Consider the following 25,686-nt stretch of genomic DNA (forward strand, 5'->3'; position numbering starts at 1 on the left):
CCCGTCGATGCCGCGTACTCCTCTCGCCGAGCTGGAGTACCGGCGTCGACGGCGAGCACTTCCAGGATCGATCCCAGAACATCGATTGCCTGCCGTCGGACCCTCCGGTAAGTGTAGACGTACCCTTAGAAGAGCTCTATGTAAGCTTCAGAGCTTGCGTCTCTCACTAACAGAAATGGGTCCAATAAAAGGTATTAACTCACCAATCTCGTCTCTCTAAAGTACAAAAATAACCTTTTAAATGTATAATTAGTTTCAATATCATTAAACTGAAACAGAAATAGACTTTACTAAGACTTAACCAACAAAAACCTATTTATTTATTCCAAACACCAAGATACAGAAGTTTTCAAGTTTTGCAAATATTGCTCCAAAGCAAAATTCTATATACAACGCCCTCAGTTCTAATAGTGCATAAACAAAGACATATATACTTATGTATCCACAGTGCAATGTTTGCTCATTTTATCAAGGCTCCATGTTGCGTTCACTTAACAGTGATTTAAAGAAACAACAAAAAGTGATTTGCCAGACCAAAATAGTGTTGGTCAAGAATAAGGAGAGCTACAAATGTGGAAACTTATAAAAATAGGGACAAAACAATTCAGGCAGGGCACAATACAGAACCTTTCCTGAATGTGAAAAGCACTAACCTATTTCAAATAAATATTTTCAGTCATCCAGATCTGTTTCATCAGCAAGGGGTTCCCTATTGTATAATCATTCTGCTAAAGGAAAACAAAACCTTCAGTATTGCTATTCACCAAGTGGAATTTTCTTTGCCATGAGAAAAAATAAACTGGCAAAGCAAACTTAAAATGAACGCTCCAAAACCAGTTACTTGCAAAGGGAAAATTTCCATTTCTGGAGAGAAAAACTTGGGAATTAACCTCTCCATTGCTTTAAACTGTAACAAAGTTGATTTGTTAATGTACTTGTATTTAATTATTTTCCAGTCGGAGTGCTCATTATACAGATTTCAAACAGGGAATAATTTACTGGTAAAACAGTAATCTGATAAAAACTTCACAGCTGTTGTTTAAAACCCTTGTTTGGATACCCTTATCATTTGGTTACTGCTGTCTGTTCTAGAGCTACACAGCGTGTTACTCATAATTCAGATGTCATTAAGAGGAATGACATGTTTAAGCATTTGTTTTTACCTTTAGAAAGCGAAGTGACATTTAAGATAATGTAAGCTTTATTCCAACTGTGTTACAGCAAAATAAGTTTATTTTCCTGCTGTACATATGTCAAATTCATTATATATCAACTAGTGCCATAAAATGGTACGACATAAATTATTCCCTGAAATGAGTCTTGGCATAAAAGCCTTAACTACTACCTTGAGTAGCCTAGTTATTCCATTTTCTGAATGAACTAAACTGATCAAAATATTAATTGTAGATATTGTTATTCCTATGATAGTGGATATTTCAAGTTTACATAGTAAATCATTATTCTTTGCAGCATATAAACTTTACAGATTCATATATCCATAATTAACAACTTGTACACTTCTGGGTCTTTTGATTACAACTGTGCTTTAATTTTAACCCTTTGGTGGTACCATCACAAATAGAACTGTAAGAGAGATCAAGATAACAGAAAAATTCTGCTTTTTCAGGACACTCTCTCAATGCAGAAACAATTTACCCTTTTCCACAGTGAAGTTACACTCAGCAATATTTGGGAAGAAAAAAAAAATCACAACCATTATTTATGGAGATATGAGCCGCACGTAAAAGGCTTGTAACATATCAAATACAATACATCAATGTTTCAAAAGGTACTATATATATAAAATGTATCTTCAACTTAAGCAGCATTTTCATCTTGATCTCACAAAATAATACAAACTAGAAAATTAAAACAAAGTATAAAAAGAGACTGAGAACATATACTATTTAACATACCACCTCACTGTGAGGACAGTACCTCAGGCATTGCTTTTGAGGCTTTATTTAAACAAACATAAAATAAACTGATTCCCAAAACCACACATTCATAATAAGTCTTTACAATGAGCATGTTTAGAGTATTGAAAAAAAGTCTACATTTCAAAATATAACCGGAATGGCAATTAACAAATGGATAGAAAACTACAGATCTTAAGTTTGGAACTTCTGGTACATATCCCATCTTTTAGACATATCACTGTGTACTGTCACAAAGGTGAACCAGTAGCACTAGTTCAAGGAGGCACAGTATGGCCAAATTTAAAAGTTCAAGAATGCACAAGAAGCACAATGTAAATGGATTTCCCCAGTACCGTAGAGTCATGTGATGGTGACATGATAAATATGGAAAACAATCATTTACTATGAAACTAAATGCAACCCAACTGTGACCTTCTGCTATCTCTATTTAAATTAACAGTAGTGGGGTTTTAGGCCAGTATTACTTGCAAACCTCCATGTAAGAGTTAACAATTAAAGATGGACATTCATATTTGCTATGCTTGAAAATTGTTATAACGTCGCCTATTGATTAAATACTGTACTGTGCATAAACCAGTAGGAATAAAGCATGACCTGACCTGGTATACAAGTCATTTAAATAAACTCTGTAGAACATAATTTACAACCTTCGTCAACTAAACATTTTTGGCTCTTAGAACTCTGTTTTATCTTCAGTGGCACAATTTTAAGTCAGTTTCATTATGCAAAAAGTTTATTTCATTCAACAACTTGTCGTAAGGAATGAAAATCTAAGAGTATAATTTGTCAGTCTGCTCCTACCCTTGAATACAAGAGTAAAATCCCCTTCCATATTGTTAAAATTGCCTAGTAAACCCCCAAAAGATCAAGATAAGAATAACCTTGTTACTGCTTTCAGAACAGTCATACTTCTTCACAAATCCCTGAAGTCAGTCTGCATCACATGCAATCAGCATGCTAATTTCATTTAAATATATAGAGCTGTTTGTGTCAAACACTCCGCGTTCATATTCAACAGCAATTTCAAGAGCTCTCTAGTCTCATGTTGAGCAGCAAAGAGCAATTTGTTGCACCTTGCCTAGGTCCGTAATAAGCTGTTTTATACAATGTTTGAGTTGTGGAAGTCTAGCTAGTGGTTCAGGTGGCTCCAGCTCTCCTGTGTAATCCAACCAGCTCTCTAAAACTGCAAAAGAAATAGAAAAAGTTAATACTATTCGCTATTGTGATTAGCTGACAAATATATACATATATATTTCCAAAACCATAAAACTAAGAGTTCTTGAAATAAATATATTTTGAAAGACAAACTACAGTAATTTTAACATATACCATATTTTAGAAATCAGAAAACAAAACTTCTCAAATAGTGTTTGGTAATTTACAGAGCTACCATGTGCTTAAATCAATGTGTTCATCTCTGTAAGGCAAAAAACATCTCTGCAAGGCAAGTTAAAGAAGTATGGATTGGATAAATGGACTATAAGGTGGACAGAAAGCTGGCTAGATCGTCGGGCTCAACGGGTAGTGATCAATGGCTCAATGTCTAGTTGACAGCCAGTATCAAGCGGAGTGCCCCAGATCGCGGGAAGTGATTATTCTCCTCTATTTGGCACTGGTGAGGCCACATTTGGAGTACTGCGTCCCGTTTTGGGCCCCCCGCAACAGAAAGGATGTGTACAAATTGGAGAGAGTCCAGCGGAGGGCAACAAAAATGATTAGGGGGCTGGGGCACATGATTTATTAAGCGAGGCTGAGTGAACTGGACTTATTTAGTTTGCAAAAGAGAAGAGTGAGGGGGGATTTGATAGCAGCCTTCAACTACCTGAAGGGCAGTTCCAGTGACTATATCAAAACCAAATTTACTCCTAAAAACACAACTTTCAATTATTACAGATAGCTATTTGATAAAAATGATGCTGGTATCTTTGTAGATCTGCAGAAATAGGATACAGATCTCAAGACAATGCATTTAGGAGAGAAACAGCATAATCTGAATGGGACAAAAATGTACATGCTGTTTAACCAGTGAAAGAAAATACATTTAATTTACCATCCAGTTCTTTCTCAATGAAATCCATCCTGTGTGTAACTTCATCTTGTAGAGATTCAACGTGGGCTAGAAGGTTAAGTTGCCACTGCAGCTGAGAGTTCACAACTCCTTCCTTGTCTTTTTCCAGCAGTTTCATTTCAATAGCTTCCTCTGAAGGGATTTTCTTAGATACACATTCTCTTACCTGACAAAGGTACATAAGTTAGTATTTATCATAGTGAAATGGAAATACTTCAGACAGCCAATCAGGCTGCATGGATCTCTAGAGTTACTGAAGCTAATGGTACAGTTTCTCCCCAGTTATCCAGTTCCCTACATTTTTTTTTGCTGTGTTTATGATTTGCAGAATTATTGTATTATTTCTCAACTAGTCTGAGAATCCTTGTTGGCTAACAGCTGTTGTTAGCCCATCAAAATGCAGAGATAGTTCAATAATATGAAACACGAAGATTAAAAAGTCTCTATACTCCAGTTGTCCACTAATAAGAATTTTAAAAAACTCTTTACCAGCAACAAAGATGCTGCTTCAGCTTCACACTCTTGGATGAGGCACAAAAACACCAACAACATTTAAAACGAAAAACAAAATACTCAAAAGCAAAAGAATGTGAGTCTGACACTGCAGAAACAGAGACTGTTTAAACAGTAGATTTGTTTCTTGATTTCCTGTCTGGGACTGACCTCTTCTGCAGTCAATATTTTGGTTGCACTATCCTTCTGGCTAGTAATGGACGCAGTTTAGACTAATTCACAAAGTTCCAGGGTTAGCAACACCCCTTCCTTCTCCTCTCGCCCCCAGATTACCGTTTTCAAAAACTGTATGGAAACACAATCTTTATTAGCAGATTAAATGTAATCTAATAGTAACACCTAAGTAGCTTGTGTTTAATGTCCATATGGTCCCCGGAGAAAGCCAATTGTTCAGATACGGAAAGCACTTATCTCACATAAAGCAGCTCAGTCCCAGCAAGGAAATCTGGTAATAAGCTTTCCATTCTGGATCCTGAGCGCTTCTCCAGTTTGAGATGTATGGGCCATAGCAAGCAGTAAGAAATGGTTACTCACCTTGTGCTGTAACTGCAGTTCTTCGAGATGTGTCCCCCTATGGGTGCTCCCCTTCAGGTGCACATGAACCTCTTGAGCCCTTGATTGGAGATTTTCCATTAGCAGTGTCCATTCAACCTGTGATGCATCCTCTACCTCCTTGTGCCACACACCGAGGCTATCCAGTGATATGCAAGTCAATGGTCCTCAGTTTCTTATCCACCCAAATATTCTATATAGAATAGTCTAAAGCAGGAGGGAAGGAGGGCGGGTAGTTGAACATCCATAGGGGGACACGTCGAAGAACTGCAACTACTGCACAAGGTGAGTAACCTCTTCTTCTCTGAGTAGCATCCCGAAGGGTGCTCCACTTCAGGTGACTCCCAAGCAGTATCCCCACAGGGGGATACAGGAGGTTTGGGACTGAGTCCAGTACTGAAGAAAGTAGTGCATTTACAAACCGCCACATTGGATCAGAAGGCGTGGATCAAGGCATAATGATTAGAAAACGTATGTACTGAAGCCCATGTAGCGGCCATACATATTTCAGATACTGGCACATTCTTGGATAATGCTGAAGATGTTGCTTAGGTTCTGGTAGAGTGTGCTATCACCCTTTGGAGGGGGGATGAAATGCTGGTTGCCTCATAACAAGTGATAATACACCCAGAGATCCACATTGACAGCCTCTGAGCAGAGATCGAGGACCCATGGGATCTATCTGTGATGGAGATGAACAGTCTAGGTGACTATTGTAATTGATTGATTCTATATAAGTAGAAAGCCAATGCTCTTTGAACAACCAAGATATGATAGTATTTCTCCTGCAGAGACTTGCGGGGTTTTGGAAAAAAAAATGGTGGATGAATGGACTGGTTAAGATGAAACACTGATAGTATCTTAGGTAAGAATTTAGGGTTTGGGCACAGAGACTTCATCCTTTCAGAATACTGGAGGGAAGGGAAGGGGGAGATCTGCTATCAAGGCTTCATTCTCTCCAGTCCTATAGGCTGATGAGATAAAAAGGCAGTCTTCATAGATAAGGAGAGCAGAGAACTGGTTGCCATTGTTTCAAATCAGAGTCTCATGAAGTATTTAATTACTACGTTAAGGTCCCAAATTGGAGTGGGGTAGAGATTCCCTAAACCCATTATAAACCTTGACTAGTGGTGCACAAATTGGGGGGCATGCCAGAGGTTCTCTGAGGGGCACAAAGAAACTGGGATCCTGCAGGTCCCACAGGACCTGCTACTATAATAGCTGGAGCAGGATAAAAATAGAGTGGGTATTGCGGGGCAGGACAGAAGTGGGATTTAAAAAAAAAAAAAAAAAAAAAGTTCTCCCAAGCAGCAAACATGAATACCTCAGCCAGCAGCTGCTCCTCTCCAGCTGTCCAGCTCTGAGGTCAGCACCACCACCAATAGCAGTGCAAAGTGAGGGCATTGCCACCCTTACTTCTGCACTGTTGCCGACGGTGGTGCTGCCTTCAGAGCTGGGCGGCTAGAGAGCAGCAGGTGCTGGCCAGGGCATTCATGTTGCTTGCGCTGCAGGAAAATTATTTTTTAAAATCCCACTCCCATCTCACCCCACAATACTCACTCCCACCCGCTCCCACATTATTTGTTGAATTTTTATCCCACTCCGGCTATTATGGCAGCAGGATCTCAGGGTAGAGCCCTGGAAGAAAACCGAAACAGTTTCAGATTACAAGTAATGGAGGGAGAGGCACGACAAATTCTGTGAATGATAAATGGAAGGGGGGGGGGGGAGAGAATGGGAGGGAAGCGGACTGAAAAAGCTTGTGAACTACTGACCTAGACAACACAGGGTCAGCAAATACGGGGAATCCCGCTACTGGAGGATGAAAGGCTGATATTGCGGTCAAATGGACCTTAATTGAACTGATAACCCCAATTTCTTTAGATCTAACAGTTATCCAGGGCGACAGAGCGGCACAGATTCAGACACAAAAAAGTGGTGACAACAGCAAAGGAAGAATCTCTTGCACTTCTGCAGGTGAGTAATATGGGTTGACTCCTGATGTTCAGTAACACCTGTTGCACTTCTGCAGAGCAGGAAGATTCCAACCCCACAAACCATCAAGGAACCACACCCGGAGGAGAACCCTAGGCTAGTATGAAGCACATGACCCACAGCCTGGGAGAGGAAATGAGGAATGTTCACAAGGATGAATAACAGTTGGACGAATAGGGGAAGCAAATCAGGGTACCAAGCTTGTCTCAGCCAGATCAATATTGTAAGGATAACTCTTTGTCCTGTCTGATCTTGTTCATCACCCTTAATAGTAGTAGTGTTTTAGAAAATGCAAAAAGCAGATCCCGCTGCCAAGATACAAGAAAGGCCCAGACCCCTTCTTGAGCAGAATGGAGGACACTTCTTGTTCCTGAAGGTGGTGAAGAGATCCACTTCTGGTAGTCTCCACCTGTGGAATAAAGTGTGGAGTATTTGAGAGTCTAGCCCCCATTTGTAGTCCTGGGATAACTATCTGCTGAGAATACCAGCTATAGTTCTGAATACATGAGAGAGAAACAACTGAAATTTGGATCGGATGGACTATACACCAATTGCATAGTTTCTTAGCTTTGGCGCACAGAGAGGGGGATCTTGTCCCTCATGGCTTGTTGATATAGAACATGCAGAATAGGTTGTCCGTCATGACTCCGATTTGCCCCGATGAGGAAACGAAAGCAGGGATTTCTGACCACCCTGAGTTCCAACAGATTGATGTGGAGACAGGTTTCCTGATTTGTCCATCTACCTTGAGTTGTGAGGGCACTGAGGTGAGCTCTCCATCCCAATAATGATGCAGCTGTTGTCATAGTTACTCCTGGAGCTGACAGAAAGGAATGCCTGCACAGACGCTGAGGGTCTAGAGAAGAACCATCACATGCCTATACAAAGCATCTCTGGCTAGAGAAAAGGTCATTTTATGCCAACCTTGGTAGCAGCAGAGGCGTATCCTTGGATGATTGGTCATGAAGGTGCAAGCTGCCATGTGATCCAGGCACTGTAGACAGTTCCTTATTGTAGTCTAAGCTCCCCTGAATTGTCCCTACCAGCGCTGACAAAGTTACAAGTCTGTCTGTGGGAAGGTAGGCCCTGGCTGTCAATGAATCCAAGTATGCCTCTGTAAACTGTATCTTTGCTACAGGAGTTAATGTGGATTTTTTTACATTCAGCTGGCGACCCAGTTCCTGGAAAAAAGAGCAACTGCTGTCTGGTTGGAAGACAGCACTGATCCATAGGAACAGCCTGCCTTTGAGTAGCCAGACGTTGAGGTATGGGAAGATTAGGATCGCTTCTTGATGGAGGTAAGCAGCCACTATTGCCAGTACCTCTGAGAACATCCTTAGGGCCTAAGGCTAGGTCTACACTACAGCGGGGGGTCGACCTAAGATACGCAACTTCAGCTACGTGAATAGCGTAGCTGAAGTGGCGTATTTTAGGTCGACTGACCTGGCTGTGAGGACGGCGGCAAGTCGACTGCTGCCGTGCCACCGTCGACTCCGCTACCGCCTCTTGCCGCGGTGGATTTCCGGAGTCAACGGTAGAGCCATCAGGGATCGATTTTATCGCGTCTTCACTAGACGCGGTAAGTCGATCCCCGATAGACCGATTGCTACCCGCTGGATCGGCGGGTAGTGAAGACGTAGCCTAAGAGAAGTACTTGGAATTGGAAATGATCCTGGCCCACAGTGATGCGTAGGTGTTTCCTATGCAATTAATTTATCGTTATTTGGAAATAGGCATCTTGTAGGTCGAGAACCAAAAATCAATACCCTTCCTTCAGTGAAGGAATTATAGTTGCCAGAGTCATTATCCTGAATTTTTAAGGCTTTACAAACTTGTTTAGAAGTCTTAGATCCAAGATTGGTTTCCACACTCTATCCTTTTTTGGTACAAGGAAATACGTCAAGTAAAACTCCTCGCCTTTGTGAAGTGGTGGGACTGCCTATATTGCTCTTTATCGAAGGAGAGAGTTCATTTCTTATCTCAATAAAAGCTTGTGAGAGGGGACCCTGAAGAGGAAAAGGGGATGGAAGGGGGGGAGGGACGTAAAATGGATGGTATAAACCGATGTTATGACATCTATGACCCAGTTGTCTGTAGTGATCCTCCTCCAAGCATGTTGGAAATGGGGAATGTGATCTCCAAAGAGGGGGAGGAGGGGAAACAGATGTAGCTGTAAAACCAGAGGATTTGAACCCTTGACCGACCTGTCAAAATTTTGAAGATAATGGGGTGCTCATAGAGGGCAGGTAAGCAGCATTCTCTCTCTGGAATTTGTCTTTTCCTGGGAGGTTCAGTGGGACTTAGGAATCCCAAGAAATGAGCAGGATGTGACCTACCAAATCTTATTTGTAGGTGTATATATGCCCTGAGATCATAAAGTAGCTCTAGAGTCTTTTAGTATGTGGAAGGACTCATCTGTGGTCTCCAAGACTAGCTTACAATCATTGAAGGGATGTTTCTCAACAGTGTTCTGGCCATCTCTCAGAAACCCAGAGTTGGATCCATGACACCCTGCACATAAATACTGCCATGGAGATGGGCCTGGCAGTGGTGTCTGGAACATCCAAGGATGCTTGAAGAGAGGTTCTGACCAATAATTGGCCCTCTGAAATGATGGCCTGGAACTGTTTCCTATGTTCCTGTGGCAGATGTTCAATAAAGGCTGTAAATCTATTACAGTTTGTAAAATTATAATTTGTAAAATGTTGGCCATGATTGCCTGATAGTTCTTGTTCCTAAATTGCAGGGTTGCTGATGAATAGTACTTCTGTCCAAAAAGGTATGGTCTCTTTTGGTCCTTGTCATACAGAATAGACTTGGAGAAGTTCTGCTTACCCTGCTCAAAAAAAGCAGAATACTTAGGGGGAACATAATATTTCTTATCTGCTCACTTACACATTGATGGAAGGGTAGCAGGTATTTGCCACATAGTCTTCGCTGGATGCAAGGGTACCTTGTTAATGGGTAATACCACCCTGGAGGATATTGCTGACTGCAGAATGTCCAGCAGATTGTGCTGTGAGTCCTTGACCTCTAAGAAGAATTAGAAGTGTCAGCTACCCTCTTTATAAGAGCTTGAAATTGCAGAAATCAGCAGCCATGGAAGGTGGTGGAGGCATAATCACCTTGTCGGTAGACAATGATGAAATAGGTGTTTGAAGGGTGGCCTCTTTCTCCACCGTGGCTTCCTGCTCCTCAAATGTCTCCTCCTGTGAGTGGGCAGATTGGTGCGGAGAGGATTGTATGACTCTAGCCTCCTTAGGAGACAGTACCAGTGGTCTGGTGAATTGATGCCGATAAGTAGTCCAAAGATTCCAGTATGGCCATTGGTGGGAGGGCACCCATATGGGAGCGGGGGTGGCATAGGGTTGCTTCCACCACCCTCCTTATTGAGCAAGAGTATCTTCCCTATGACTGTCAAAGAATGGGTTCCTATATAGGTAAGTCGGAGAACCCTGTACAGAAATACGAGAGACTGACTGGAAGTCTCCATCCTACTCAATATCCTTCAATGGAACCACAGAAAATGGTGAGGATGATGGTGATCTGGAGATGGAGGTCTCAGTACCAAGAGACACTCAGTACTATGAGGAGTGAGGACTTAGGTACGTTAATCAGACAGGTGCTTAATGTACCTGAATTCTTGTGGTACTAAGTAGGGGATCAGTACCGATGCGGTAACTGAAGAAGGTACTATCAATTGGGGGTGTACTAATGCAGGTGCCCACGGTATCTGGTGCCATTTCTTGCTCAGTAGCAAAGGTGCTGAATGCGTAGGCACCAATGGTGGGGCTGTGCCAGATGGTGGCAGCCTCGACTGTTGATGCTTGCCTTCCTTGTCTCTCAGATGGTACCAAGACCTGTCAGAGCTGTCTCTCTCCTTGAGCTCTGGCACTTCAGCCCTACCAGTACTGGAGGAGTCTTTTGCCTCTATGGTACCAAGCTGAGAGGTCAAGGCTTCCGAGATTGTGGTTCTCACCAGGGGATCTGGGCCCTTTAGGAGCTGGCTCCGTAAGATGAGTCTCCACACTCCTCTTTTTGAAAACCTTCCCTGGAGCCTCCGAAGTCTTCCCTTTCTCAGGAGAAGCCTGCACTGAGGTTGAAGGAGTGCTGGATCTGTCTGGAGAAACAGATGTATGGGGGGAGAGGTGTGTCTCCTGAGCTGATTCAGAAGCTGGTCAAAGGGAGCAGTCCATTGTCAACAGTCTCAGTTTAATCTCTGTTATTTCTTGCCCTGGATTTGAGGGTTGGGCAGAAGCTACACTTCTGGGAGACATGGGACTCCCCCAAGCAACAGCCACATAAGAGTGGCTGTCGCTAACAGGTATAGCCTCTCAGAAGGAGAAGCAGTGTTTATAACCTGGTGATCCAGGCTTTTCCTGGCAGGAAAATAAAAGACTTCCTGAGGGGGAGAGAGAGAGGAACAAGACAATCCAATCACCACTTATCTCTAACTATATAGTTATCACTAAAACTAACTATACTAACTAATCCTAAACAAAACTACTATAGGAAATTGTAAACACAAGACAGCTGAGGCATGACATGCTAAGGCTCCACCTCAGGCCAAGGCAATTGAGAAGGAACGGAGGGTGGTTTGCCCATGCATCCTTATATAGCCTTGTTACGTGGCACAAGGAGGTACTAGATGCATGTGCGGACTGAACGGTCATTGCTACCGGAAAATCTCCGATCAAGGGCTCAAGAGGCACATGCGCACCTGAAGTGGAGCACCCATAGGGACACTACTCAACGAAGGAGGTTTTAGAAGGAAGAGAGTGCTAAATAGGAGAAGAATGCACTCCCTTCCCTCAAATCAGAAATATCTGGGGACACATCTTGGAGCACCTTCCTGTTAAATGATGCTTCTCCACAGAATGAAGTTCAAGCCTGTAGCATTTTACAAACATGTTGCTGGATGACTAGGTTACAGTCTTACAGGTTTCCTTTGGGGTAGCTAACACACTCTTTGCCTTGGATGCTTTCATGATGCCGTCCAGAAACGTTAGGTATAATGCACTTAAAGTGAACACATGAGCAGGTGAACAGGCAATGCTAACAGGGAAGTTTCCGGGATGTATCTGTAGATCCTGATGACTTGGTGAGTTGCATGTTTGGTTTGATTGTCTCTCTGAGAGGGTCAAATAGTTGAACTTTTGGGCCTCCGAAAAAGCCCAGTGAGCGGTTGGTTTCCTTGTGTCTCTAATGACCATGTGACTGGGGCTATGTGACCTTTGATCAAGCCAGGTGTTTGAAGTCTAAGTGGTTAATCCCTCCATAATAGCAAGGGGGTGGTACTGACCAATGAAAATAATGGAACTTGAAAAAAAACCCACCTGAGCAGGCTAACAGGATTTCTGAAAGAGTTTGCAGCAGAGAGAGAAGGATTCCCGCCCCCCGGTACATTACCAATACCGACCACAAGCAATGGACTAGTTATTGGGACTTAACAAGGATTGTGCTATATTCTGTTTCCTGCCCGAAGACAGACTTCTTATGCAGGAAGTACAAGTTGATGGCTGTATAAAAGGAAAAGTTTCATGATCTTAAAGGTCAACTATTGATCTTGAGTGGCATCAGAGAGGCAGAAGAGTTCTTGCATAAACAGATTAAGGCAGCACAGTCAAATGTTCAATTAGAGAATGATATACGGTCTCTCACAGTATTTTTGCCAGCAAGTTAAAGAAGTATGGATTGGATGAATGGACTATAAGGTGGATAGAAAACTGGCTAGATCATTGGGCTCAACAGGTAGTTATCAACGGCTCAATGTCTAGTTGGCAGCCGGTATCAAACGGAGTGTCCCAGGGAGCGGACCTGGGGCCGGTTTTCTTCAACATCTTCATTAATGATCTGGATGATGGGATGGATTGCACCCTCAGCAAGTTCGCGGATGACACTAAGCTGGGGGGAGAGGTAGATATGTTGGAGGGTAGGGATAGGGTCCAGAGTGAACTAGACAAACTGGAGAATTGGGCCAAAAGAAATCTGATGAAGTTCAACAAGGACAAGTGCAGAGTCCTGCACTTAGGATGGAAGAATCTCAAGCACGGCTACAGGCTGAGGACCGACTGGCTAAGCGTCAGTTCTGCAGAAAAGGACCTAGGGATTACAGTGGACAAGAAGCTGGATATGAGTCAACAGTGTGCCCTTGTTGCCAAGAAGGGTAATGGCATATTGGGCTGCATTAGTAGGAGCGTCGCCAGCAGATCGAGGGAAGTGATTCTTCCCGTCTATTTGACACTGGTGAGACCACATCTGGAGTACTGTGTCCAGTTTTGGGCCACTACAGAAAGGATGTGGACAAATTGGAGAGAGTCCAGCAGAGGGCAACAAAAATGATTAGGGGGCTGGGGCACGTGACTTATGAGGAGAGGCTGAGGGAACTGGACTTATTTAGTCTGCGAAAGAGAAGAGTGAGGGGAGATTTGATAGCAGCCTTCAACTACCTGAAGGGGGGTTCCAAAGAGGATGGAGCTAGGCTGTTCTCAGTGGTGGCGGATGACAGAACAAGGAGCAATGGTCTCAAGTTGCAGTGCGGGAGGTCTAGCTTGGGCATTAGGAAAAAATTATTTCACTAGGAGGGTGGTGAAACACTGGAATGGGTTACCTAGGGAGGTGGTGGAATCTCCATCCGTAGAGGTTTTTAAGGCCCAGCTTGACAAAGCCCTGGCTGGGATGATTTAGTTGGGGTTGGTCCTGCTTTGAGCAGCAGGTTGGACTAGATGACCTCCTGAGGTCTCTTCCAACCCTAATCTCCTTTGATTCTATGACTCATGGCTCCTCCTCTTTTTCTTCTCCTCTCATCTCCAAGGCAGAAGACTGGTGCTTTCTGTCTTCTTTGGTGTGAGACTGAGATTTGCCTCAAAAGCCCAGGAGAAGTAGTAAGCACTTGGAGAGCTGATGTGCTTGGTCTCAGAGTCCACTGAGGAAGCTAGAAACTTTGCCCTGGTATTGGGGACCCCATGAAGATGTGTCACTGTTCCTCAGAGTGGTAAGGAACTGTATAACCTTAGTAGAGGGGCTCAGTCCCAGGACAGAGGGTTATTCCATTCTGAATCTGAAGTCACCTTCATAGATTGCTCCAAGAGGCGAAGCCTGAGATGACTATCCCTGGCATATCAGGACTGGGCTAAGAAGAACCAGCAAATCAAGCACTTACCGAGGATAAGGTCTTCGCCACAACACCACCGCCACCACAAAAAAGGCACCTCACTGACAAGGATAAGTCACATAAGGAAGAGTATCTGAACCTTCATACCTTTGCTTCAACTTTAAAGCACCAATCAAATCAATGGTCAAAATCTAAAGCTGCCAACAGGACAGAAAAACCTAGCAAAGCAGTTAGTAAACTAATACTGTAACATTAACTTTCTAAGGTGAAATTTTTGAAGGATGAACTTCTATGGGGAGTACAGCAGACATCACTGAGTGCCAACCTGAAGCCACATGTGGTAAGAAGGGGGGCTGGAACAACACTTTGCAACATGCCCTCAGATTGTGAGGAGAGCATGTGCAACCCCAATGGACACTGCTGACCAGAAAATTCCAGACCCTGGAGCATGAAGTAAACATGCACTAGAAGTGGGGATCAACACAGATAATACTCAAAGCAGTCAAGGATTTTCAGAAAGCACAGTAGATTAGCCTGGTAAAAACAAATGCCCTAGAAAAACAGGGCTATACCAATACAACATACCTTAGAATAATTATGCTTGGACTCATTCTCCAACTTGTATAATTCTCTGTCCAGATTCCATCCAAATCTCTCTGACAGGACATCATCTCCATTCTCCCTTATTCTGTTCACTCCATCGTCCATGGCTGAACCTCTGGTTTCCACAACCAGCCTCTGTTCTATAGCAGGGTAGTAGGCCCGAGGTTTCTGGTAACAGTGTTCACTGGTAATATAGGATTCCTCCACAGAAGGAATGGTTGAAGGTTTCTCAACTGTTCCATTGAAAGTTCTATAACTTACGGTCTCTTCTTTGCAGCAGCTTTCTTCAATGTGAATGATGTGTTTCGTATGAATTTTTTCATCCACTGTAAGATGCTTCCAAGGATGACACCAAAGTTTTAAGTCTGGATGCTCTTTATTTCTGTTTACAGATAAAACAAGTAAAAATCACTTTTTAAATTTAAACTTCTTAAAATGACAGAGTTTCTTTATGACCTTATTTTACTAAGAAGTGAAATGAGAACATTCTATCTAAACACATCAGAACTGATGAACTTCCTCACACGTAAGTTTCCCTAAACATTCTGGGGTGAGATTTCACTTTCCAGTGATCTCTGTTCAGTATCTTTCAAAAGAATCTTTTTTCATTAGAGTCACTATTTTTAATAATGCTTTCTGCTTAATGCCATGGCATTAGTTATCCTATACCCCACAATGTTTAGGTGTATCAGGCAGAGTGCAATTTGGAACTACTTCAAATTTGGCATGTTCATATCACCATTTTCAATGGTGCAAATACTTTTGTTAACTTTCAATTATAAAAATGTGTTAAAATAAATGAGAAAATATTTTCAGTTGTTGGTACATCCCCTGAATCATCTATGAATTTTCTTTATGGAAGCAGAAATTTGTTTTCATGTTTTTAATTTGATTGTAAGAAAGAAATATTTAAAAACACTAGAACTGAGAAAGTGTTTGCTCTAAACAGTTGATTACTGTATTTGCATACAGAGCTGAAACAGTCCTCTATTCATACAAACAAATACGAATTTCATTAGAGTAGTACAAATGAACCTCCTGAAAGTATGGCCAATATTAGATTACAAGACCATAAATCAAAACAAAAAAAAATCCCGACACTCCAACCCCTCCATCCCCAACCCCCTCACACATATAAAGACAGCAAACACACCCAGTATTTGGTTTTAACAACAATTCTTTCATGTATTAATAGTTGAAGAAAAACTTGTGAAAATGAACTCAAATATAAACTCTGGGATCAAGAAATTTTCCCAGCAGGAAATCTATTTCTCGGATGAGTATGCCAGGAATTACTTGTGCATTGTGATTTGTTTGACAATTAAGTATTCTTTTCTCTATTATTCTAAAAAAAAAAAAAAAAAAAAAGTTCTGATTTTACCATGGAAAGAAATAACCCATTACTTAACAAAAACTGGAAAAATAGTTGATATTTGCTCTTTGTTCCTATATACGTGTCATTTATATGAAACTAATTTACTGTTAAGAAACAAGGTGTAATAAAGGAACAGGAAGCAAGGCACTTCAAATGCAAGCTCCTTAAGCCAAATGAACTCTCAGATCACAGCACTGGAAAGGTCCTTCTGGGTCATTTTCTAGCAACCTGTATAGAATTGTCCTTCAAACTAAATCCATAAATCTAATAATACATGTCTATACTGGTTCCTCAATGACCCTTCCTTTGCAAATTATTCCATTACTTAAGCAAAGTGTTTGAGCAGTTTCACACCTAGCCAAGCCTATCTTTGTGTACACTAGAACCCCATACCTTTCCCACTAAACTGTTTTCTATTTTTTTTTCATTTTTTAGTTTACTTAAATTTCCATCAGGTTGAACAGTACAGAATAACCCTGCAAGAATTTATTTCAGCAGCAGGGCAACTGGGTATACTTATAAATAGTTTAAGGAGGAACCAAGAATTTTAGATGAATATGAATACTATGCTTCTGTAATTTTCACTGAATTCCTTCACTTATCCATTAGGGGTCAACAGCAAAAAAAAAAAAAAAAAAAAAAAAAGGAAGCAAAGTATTTAGCAACTTTGGAATGTCTGAACAGATTATTCCCATAGACTAGAACCAGGCCCAAACTAGAAGAAAATAAAATGACAGCCTGGGCTAACTCATGAAAGAATATTGGAGGAGATCCTGGAGAAGTATTGATCTAATTTGAAATCCAAAGTAACTGAAATCCCATGCCACTGCACAGTCTATCAAGACTTATCTTCAAAGAATAAAGAGCCAGAGACAAAAAAAAAATTCAAACAGCTCTCTGAAGACATGATAAATGGATAATACTGGGCTAAAGATGTTTGCAACTGAGCTGTCTGCTGTAGGCATCTTATAGGCAACATGATAATTGCACAACTGAAACATTCCTTTCAAATCCATGCTAGAGTGGCTAAAATTTCCTTTCTACATGTTGTAGGAGACTATTGTTGGTGCCTGTGACAGATATTGCTAACACATGCAGCATCTTCGGAGACTAGTGTTTCAACTTTATAAATGTTTTCTGGATGTTAAGCCAGACCTTGAAAGCATGAAAACTTCAAAGAGATGGTTTGAGGTGGTCCAGACAATATGGGCCCAGAGACCTTTGTACCAATACATGTTATATGTATTTGTGTGCTCCTGGCTCACTGTGTGGATTGCTTGGGGGATCTGAGATCACTAAGTGGTGATTTATGCAGAATCCCAATGCTGATTATGGAGACATCCAGAGTTTGAACTCTTGCCCCCTTGGCAAAGGGACTGTGACTGGTTTTATCCATTTCAGGAGTCCTGGAAACAAAAAGTCTTTTGGGATATAATGGCTGCATTTAAACGGACTTGGGGGCCTGATTTTGAGCCAACCGACGGCAAGTGGTGGTTACCTGCTAAAGAGTCTGAAGGACGGGAACCTGCCAGGGTTTCCATAGGGAAGATGGGGGACCTCTGTAAGATTAAGTACGTATTTAAATGCTATTGTTTATGATGTTTTCTGTAAATAAAAGTAGTTTACCTGGTGAGGACTGTTTGGTCACCGATGAACCACTGTCGTTGTCCCTGGAGAAAGTGAAACTGCAAGTGCTAAGTAAGCCCTAAGTCAGACCTGCCGGGATAATCACAGTGAATTGCAGGGGGAGCTGAAAGCCTAAAACCCTGCTCTGAGGGAGAGGGAGGCAGCTCCTGGCTCAATGAGAATTGACAGCTGGAGGCCTGAGACCTAAAGGGAAACTCCTTGAACAGACCATGGAGCGGCAGTTATTCCAAAACTGACAAGTGCTGCTTTAACAAAACAAATCTTCTTAAAGGGCAAATCTCGTCAGTAAAGGGCTAGAATTCGCCAATAAAAATAAGGATTTCAAAATGTGACAGTGTTCACCTCTAGAAGTGCCTTCAATTACAGGTTTATTCACCAGTTTAGGAGGCTTGTATATACAGTATAAGGCCTTGGCTACACTCGGGACTTCCCAGCGCTGCTGCGGCAGCGCTGTGAAGTGCAAGTGTAGTCGCGCCGCCAGCGCTGGGGAGTAGCATTGCCCCTGGATCCTGGCCCTAAGCCTGCTCTGAAGCAAAATATTGGACATTTGCTGTTCTGACTTGTGACAAATAGATCTATTGTGGGGAATCCCCATTGTCGGAATATGTCCTATATTACTGAGGTATTTATTTCCCACTCGTGATTGTGGGAGAACTTTCTTAACATGTCCGTTGTGGTGTTCTAACGTCCAGGTAGATAGGTGGCTAATATGGTGATGTTGTCATGGATGCACCAGTTCTACAGTCTTAAGGCCTCAGTACAGAGGGAGTGTATCTTGCTCCTCCCTGTTTGTTTTTTTTTTAAATATAAAACATGCAAGCAACATCCATCAGGATTTGTATGGTTTTGTTTTTGATCATGGGCAGAAAGTGTGCACATATGTTGCAAACTGCTTGCAGTTCCAGAACGTTTATGTGCAGTGTTGGTTCTGGAGGAGACCACCAGCTCTGTACTGCTAGATGTTTAAATGGGAAGCCCAGCCCACTAGGGAGGTGTCCGTTGTGATCAGTGTTGTTCCCTTTAATTTTTCCCAGACATGTGCGGAATGAATTTCGTTGTATCCACAACAAAATCCATATTGGTGCACATAACAAAATTCATGTGGTGGGCGTCGGGCCAAGGGGTTTGGAGTGTGTAGGGGGGCTCAGGTGAGGGGGGTACGGGCTCTGGGGTGAGGCCGAGGATGAGGGGTTTGGGGTGCAGGCTGCCCCGGGGCTATGGCAGGGAGAGAGAGGACTCCCCCCGCAGCACCTGGGCTGGTGGGGAGTGGTGCTTCTCCCCTGGCCATGGCAGGTCCGGGCTGGGTTGAGGGCGGGTGCCTCTCCCCCGGCTGCGGCAGGTCTGAGGCTGGGAGAGAGGCATCTCTCCCTGCCGCAGCCCTTAGCGCCTGCGTGGCCCTTAATAGGCTGCTGTGCAGCCGCGTAGCTTAGAGGGAACTTATGTTGTGATTATCATTGCGGGGGGAATCTGTAGTTTAGGTGAGCCTCAATGAATTCTAGTTCTTGCACAGGTGTCAGCGTTGACTTTTGAATGTTTATTTGGAGACCAAATTTTGTAAAGAGTGATACTGTCTTTTGTGTGGCTTCAACAGCTTCTTCCCAAGTTGGGGCCTTGATTAGACAATCGTCTACATGTGGGTATATCATGAGCCCCTGCTTGCGTAGGTGGGCTGCCGCCACTGCTAGAACTTTGGGAAAAAAACCTCAGGGAGCCATGGAGAGGTCAAAGGGCAGCACTGTGTCCTAATAGTGATCTTGTCTCAAAACAAATTGGAGAAACCGCCTGTGCGATGGATGTATGGTGACATGAAAGTATGCATCATGCAGGTCGAGGGCCGAAGAGCAGTCCCCTTGTTCCAGTGCTGGAATTATTGTTGCTGAAGTAACCATTCTGAACAGTTTTATTTTGACAAATTTATGTTTCTCAGGTTGAGAATGGGCCTCTAACCCCATGTCTTTTTCTGGGTTTAAAAAAATAATGGGAATAAAATCCCTTCCCTCGATTGTACCAGTACCAGTTCTACCACACCCAATTGCAGGAGCTGATCTACTTCCTGTCTTAGAAGGTACTCGTGAGAGGGGTCCCTGAAGAGGGACAGGAAGAGAAGGCGGAGGTGAACTGGATGGAATAACCGGTGATGATAATTTCCAGTACCCATTTGTCCGAAGTAATAATTGTAAATAATTGGTGGGGAGAATGGTATTAAATGGTCTGTAAATGGATGTCTGGTAGAAAGTGGTTTCAGCAATTGGAATTAGTCTCTTTCTTGGGCCCCGACCAAACCCTCAAATTTGATGTTTCAATCCAGGTTGTTGCGAGGTGGTAGACTGAGACGGGAGTGGCCTATGTCTTGTGGGTCTTTGCTTCCACCTATGGGTATCGTTCTGCCTCTGTGGCTGTGTGTAGGGCACTGGCCTTGAGCATTGTGATAAGTAATATCTGCCTTGTTTTTGTGCAGGTGTATAGATGCCTAAAGACCAAAGAGTTGCTCTAGAGTGCTTCAATGTATGGAGGGACTCAGTCTTAGTTACAAATATTTTTGGACCGTCAAAGGGAAGATCTGCTACCGTGGATTGCACCTCCCCACTTGGGAATCCGGACAGATGGAGCCAAGAGGCCCATCGCATGACTATGGCGGTTGCAATGGATCTTGCCACGGTGTCTGCTGATTCTAAGGAAGCCAGTACAGCTGTTCATGCCAGAAGGTGACCTTCAGAGATGACTGACCTAAATTGTACCTTTTTGTCTTCCAGGATAAAGTCAATACATTTGTACAGTTTGGAGTAATTTATATGGTTGTATTTCACCATCAAGGCCTCACACTTGGCTATTCTGAACTGTAATCTCGCTGACGAATAGGCCTTACGACCAAAAAGAGCCAATCTTTTCCACTCTACGATATGGGTTGCTCCTTGAATGGTGTTGCCTGCCCCATTTGTTGCCTGCCTCTACCACCAATGAGTTTGGCTGGGGGTATGAAAATAGAAATTCTAGGGCTTTTGATGGGACGTAATACTTTTTATCTGCCCTTTTACAAGTAGGGTGGATTTTTGCAGTCGTCTGTCAGATGGTGTTTGCAGGCTCCATGAGTACCTTATTTATGGGAAGAACCATTTTGGATGAGGTGGACGTGTGTAATATATCCAACAATTTGTGTTGGGACTCAGCAACCTCTTCCACCAGAGGGATTTGGAGCATGTGTGTGATTCTTTTAAACAGCTCCTGAAATTGCTTAAAATTGTCTCCTGTTGTAGGTGGCAGAGGCATGATGGTCTCATCTGGAGAGGAGGTGCTGTTAGTTGCAGGATTGGCCTCTTGATCCACAGCCTCCTCTGTTTCCTCAAAAGTCTCTTCAGGGAGCTCGTGGGGTTCTGCCTCTGACACTGATGGGGAGCGTCTCTGTTTTTCCCTGGATGTACTGGAAGGCTTGGAGTAATGTTACCCACTGGTCCCAGTACAGCCACTATGGTGGGAATGGCATTGGTGGTGGCACCCCCGGATGTCCATACCACCCCTGGAACAGTGTCCTGGCTGTTCCTGTAAATCTGGTCTGACTACTCCCTGTATGGGTGAAGACTGTTGTGATGAATAAACCTCTCCCTCCTCATCCCCCTCGCTAGAAAAAGGAGGGGCAGATCTGTTTGGTGTGAGTGTTGAATGCACCGACGCAATATCGGTACCGAGAAGAGATGACTCTGGTGATGCAGCAACTATTAAGTCAGAGAAACTGCTGCATTTCAAGAGATCTTGGTACCATCGACTTGCATCTGCAATTGCTGCGGTGCTGGGTATTGTTGTGGTACTGGGAGGTGTTGCAGCACTGGGGGAATTGGTGCTGATGGTGTCTGTACCAAAGGAGGTAAAGTAGGCTTTGGTACTGCTGTCTCGGAGGTATGCGCCAGAGGGCCAGAAGATGGCGCCGTAAGCTGAGGCACTGCAGAGTTACTTGGTATTTAATGATTTGCTGCTGCAGTGAGTGCTGCAGTCGAAAGGTCAGTCTTGTCTCTGCCATCTTTCTGAGAGATGACTCACTTAGGGTCTCTGACTTTAGGAGTACTGCAAGATCCTGTTGACTCGTAGGTACATAGCTGTGGCACAGTCAGCACCAATGACGTGGAGAGAGTTGGAGAATGCTTATTTTTTTGAGATTCCCTTTGTGAGAGAAGTGGTAGCTTTCTTCTTGGGCCTTTTTTTAAGGAGACAGGTCCCTCGCATGCAGAGTCGGTGAGGGAGGTCTGTTAGAAGCCGAGGTAGGTGACTGGGAGGACTTTGGGATCCCGGTTTGGAGGCCAGGCGGAGAGATTTCTCCATAAAATGAGTTTGAGTTTAAGGTCCCTCACTTTCCTTGCGCAGGTCCTAAGGTTGTGCAGTAGAAGCACTTCTGGTGTACGTGTGTCTCCCCCAAGCAGCAGACACACTGGGTATGTCCGTCCGAGACTGGCATTGCCTCTCAGCAGGAGAGGTAACATTTAAAGCCCGGAGACTCAGGCATTCTCAGGTGAAATCGTCCCCGTGGGGTGAATGAAAATGTAACATAAAAATAATGTTCGTGTTAGAGAGAGTGTGAGTATGCGTGTGAGTGTGTTTTTAAAATGGGGAGAAAAGAAAAGAGATAGGAACGAGTTCTAACTAACCATTCTAGCTACTACACTATGCAGCTAATCCAAAATCTAAATCTCAGGTAAGTCATGTAGAGGCACTGCTGGAGCTCCGGCTCGGACCAAGAGCGGTTCAGAAGGAACAAAGGGGTGGTTGGTCACACAGCACTAGTTAACCGCTGCTATGGGTTAACTATGGGAATAGCGCATGTGCTGCCCAACAAGGCAATGCTGTCAAAATTCTCTGACTAGAGGTGCGGGGCGCACAATCACCTTAAGAGGAGCACCAATAGAGACATCACTCAAAGAAGAACATCAAGAAACTTTTTCTTCAAATCTTGAAATCTCTTGAAGATTCTTTAATGATACATTTTATGAGAAACTGGGAGTTAATTTAGTACAATACCTTACAGCAAGATCAAGATATGGTGGAAGTCAAAAGGAAAAAATTCCATAAGCAAAACGCTCTTGTTTTGTTCCAAACCTTAATGCCACAAAACCGATATTGTGTTCCATAGCTGAAGAATCTAAAGATCTAAAACTCTCATGTCCCCTTGTTGTACAACACTGGGAAGAAAGGTCCTAAAGAGCAGGAGATATTTAAGTTTCACCTCCTTTCTATTAAGTAGAAAAGTATTCCACAGAGGTGATTAAGGGATCCCACGATGAATGGATACATAATATTTCCATGATGCATGACCCTGTATCTTTTTTTTGCAATCCACTATTCAAACACTAAAAGGTATTGCAATTATCACATTTGCAGACACCACAGATTGAGGTGAAAGGAGAAGAAGTTCTAAAAGAGGCCGAAGACACCAAGAGCTTTGCTTTCCAAATGGCTGCTGCTATGGGACCGACTGATCAGTGAACAGAGAAACATTTAAGAAATCACACTCTGAAACTGATGGATTTGAGGTTAGGATAATTCATTATTTTCATCCCCAGAACATTAAGAAAACTGGAAAAATGTTGCTCAACTCATAAAAATGCAGAAAAAAGTTGGTTGACTGTCCATATCTACTAATACATATATGTATGTATGATGGAACGTTTTGTAATTTTTCTGGTTGCGTTGGTAACCACAAAATAAAGCTCAAATAGATTATAAAGTGGTGGGCAAGCCACTGAAAGGCTGCTGAGATATTAATGTTCTCATTCCACTATATATAATAGAGCAAGAATGGAGATAGGTGAAAAAATAATGTTCCCAATAGCAAAATTATGGTTTAGTAGTATTGAGATGGAAAAGAGAGATGTGTCAAGAATATCGACATAAGTATTATATACACCTTTCATCCATATTCTGCTTTTTTCTGTATTCTGTATAAATATTCTAGAAAAATTTTCTTCTATACTTTGCTTGCTTGCTTGCTTGCTATCTCTTTCTCCACATTTCTGTTTGAGTATATCTATACCCCCACAACAATTTTTAAATTTTTTTTATATTTTATAAATTAGTTTCACTGCACCAAGGAGTTGCAGCTATTTTTTTTTTTTTTTTGCAAATCACAACTCATCATATCAAACTACATTCCTATATATCCATGGAATAGTATATAAAATAAAAATAAATCTGCATTATCAGTTATTTTTCTACTCTTTGAAATCTGTTTCACAACTAGTACATGCCAGCTAAGACTTCAAAACACTGCTTACTGTAAAATGCTCATCTTCAGCTGCAGTCCATGCAGTACTTCTATCACTTTCTGCACATCCCCAAGAAGTTGATGAGTGGCTACAATCTTCTTGGCATTCTGGTGGGAATAATTTTCTTCCAGAAATGCTAAGCCATGCATGTGACCATTACTTAACCACTCCTTCTCATACCAGTATTTTAAGCTGGATCTCTGACCTAAAGCAACAGTAATGAGTGGATTAAAATAATCATTAAGGTAACTTTGGTATGTGAACATTACGGGTAATATTTGTCATTAGCTTGATATCGACTAATATAAACCTTGCACCAGCTTATTAACAGTAACTCCTCTTAACAATAGGACTAGTAAAAGAGTATTTGACATGGGACACTCCTCTGCCCCAAAGACAGAAGGAACATATGAAGTGGGAAGAACATAGGACACCTTGCTCCAGGCCAGGGAATTCTATCCAAGTGTAAAGCAGCAGTATTCAATGAGGACTTCCACACCAGACAGTTGCAACTGATGGACATCTTCATATTTTTGATGTATTCTTATCAACAGATTACTGCACATTCCAGTAACTAAATCTTCAGGCATAAAGACACTATGTAATTCAGTGCAAATGATTTTAAAGAGTCTGTGGACAGACAAACAAATACACCACAGGGCTGTGAACTTCCCCATCACCAGTAGTTTCTTTGATGCCTAATTGGTCACATTTTATAAGTAGAATGTATGTACCAAGATGCAGTCATTGAAATTTACAATTTTGACCAAAACCTCATGCAAATATATGACTATTAATAAAGTTACCCCTTGCTGAGGCAGTTGGGGTATCACAGAAACAGCTGAAATGCGAATGAGTTACCACATTATAAAATAGATGTGATAAACACAACAGTAATAAATTAAGACGCCAAGCAAAGGGGCATCAATAAAAATAGCAGGATGGGACTGGAGATGCATTCTGTCTGGGTGCTAACTGATTAAAACAGAGTGTCCCTCTGAAAAGTAGACTATTCAATAAAAGTGAGCTTGTTTTTGAAGAGTAGAGGTTGGGCTTCTGCAGCTGCCCCAGAAGAGCATGTTCCACAGCCAGGGGAACATCAGAGCAAAGAACAAGTCACCTGCTCATATAAGGCCCAAAAGAGTTACAGCACAGGCCTATCTAAAAGAGGCTCCCAGAGGAATTTTAAAATATAGCTAGGTCAATATCCATTAGGGGGTTTTGACAGCTATTAGGGCCAACTTAAAATCAATGCACAACTATTATGGGCAGGAGATACATAAGAATGCAGAGGGGATGCATGTTACGAACATCAGTGCTCAGTGTGGACATTAGCTGTGCTGCTGCTGCACAAGCATGGAAGATCCCCTGTTCAGAGTCCTACTAAGGGAACTGTAATCACTGAACCTCCGTCACAAAGCCTTGTATTGCTGTTCAATGGTCATTATGGGATAAATAAAGGCAAAATATTTTCATTCCAATCACAATATGAATTTCCATGGATAGGATGTGGTTTGTGGAAAGAGTCAGTTGGGACATACCCAGTCCAAGCTATCAGGGACCACAGGGCAGGGGAGGAGATGTACAATTGTGTACCATCACCATGGTGATATGATCATCCAACGTTTAGA

General features: G+C 42.5%; 1 protein-coding gene across 4 annotated transcripts in view; it reads right to left on the bottom strand.

Annotated features, from left to right (window-relative positions):
- Positions 1-297: 297 nt before the first annotated feature.
- Positions 298-25,686, bottom strand: part of PHF20 (PHD finger protein 20) — a 153,219-nt gene continuing 127,830 nt past the window's right edge. For all 4 annotated transcript variants that reach the window (XM_026656850.1, XM_026656848.1, XM_026656849.1 and 1 more), the window contains 4 exons: positions 24,065-24,260; positions 14,768-15,167; positions 3,991-4,174; positions 298-3,123 (listed from right to left, as the gene is read on the bottom strand). In XM_026656850.1, the coding sequence (XP_026512635.1) occupies positions 2,981-3,123; positions 3,991-4,174; positions 14,768-15,167; positions 24,065-24,260 (923 nt within the window). In that variant the 3' untranslated portion in view covers positions 298-2,980. The remainder of the gene's footprint in view (positions 3,124-3,990; positions 4,175-14,767; positions 15,168-24,064; positions 24,261-25,686) is intronic.

The sequence above is a fragment of the Terrapene carolina genome, unplaced genomic scaffold (assembly GCF_002925995.2).
Source record: "Terrapene carolina triunguis isolate 2854851 unplaced genomic scaffold, T_m_triunguis-2.0 Scaffold233, whole genome shotgun sequence".
Taxonomy (NCBI): domain Eukaryota; kingdom Metazoa; phylum Chordata; order Testudines; family Emydidae; genus Terrapene; species Terrapene triunguis.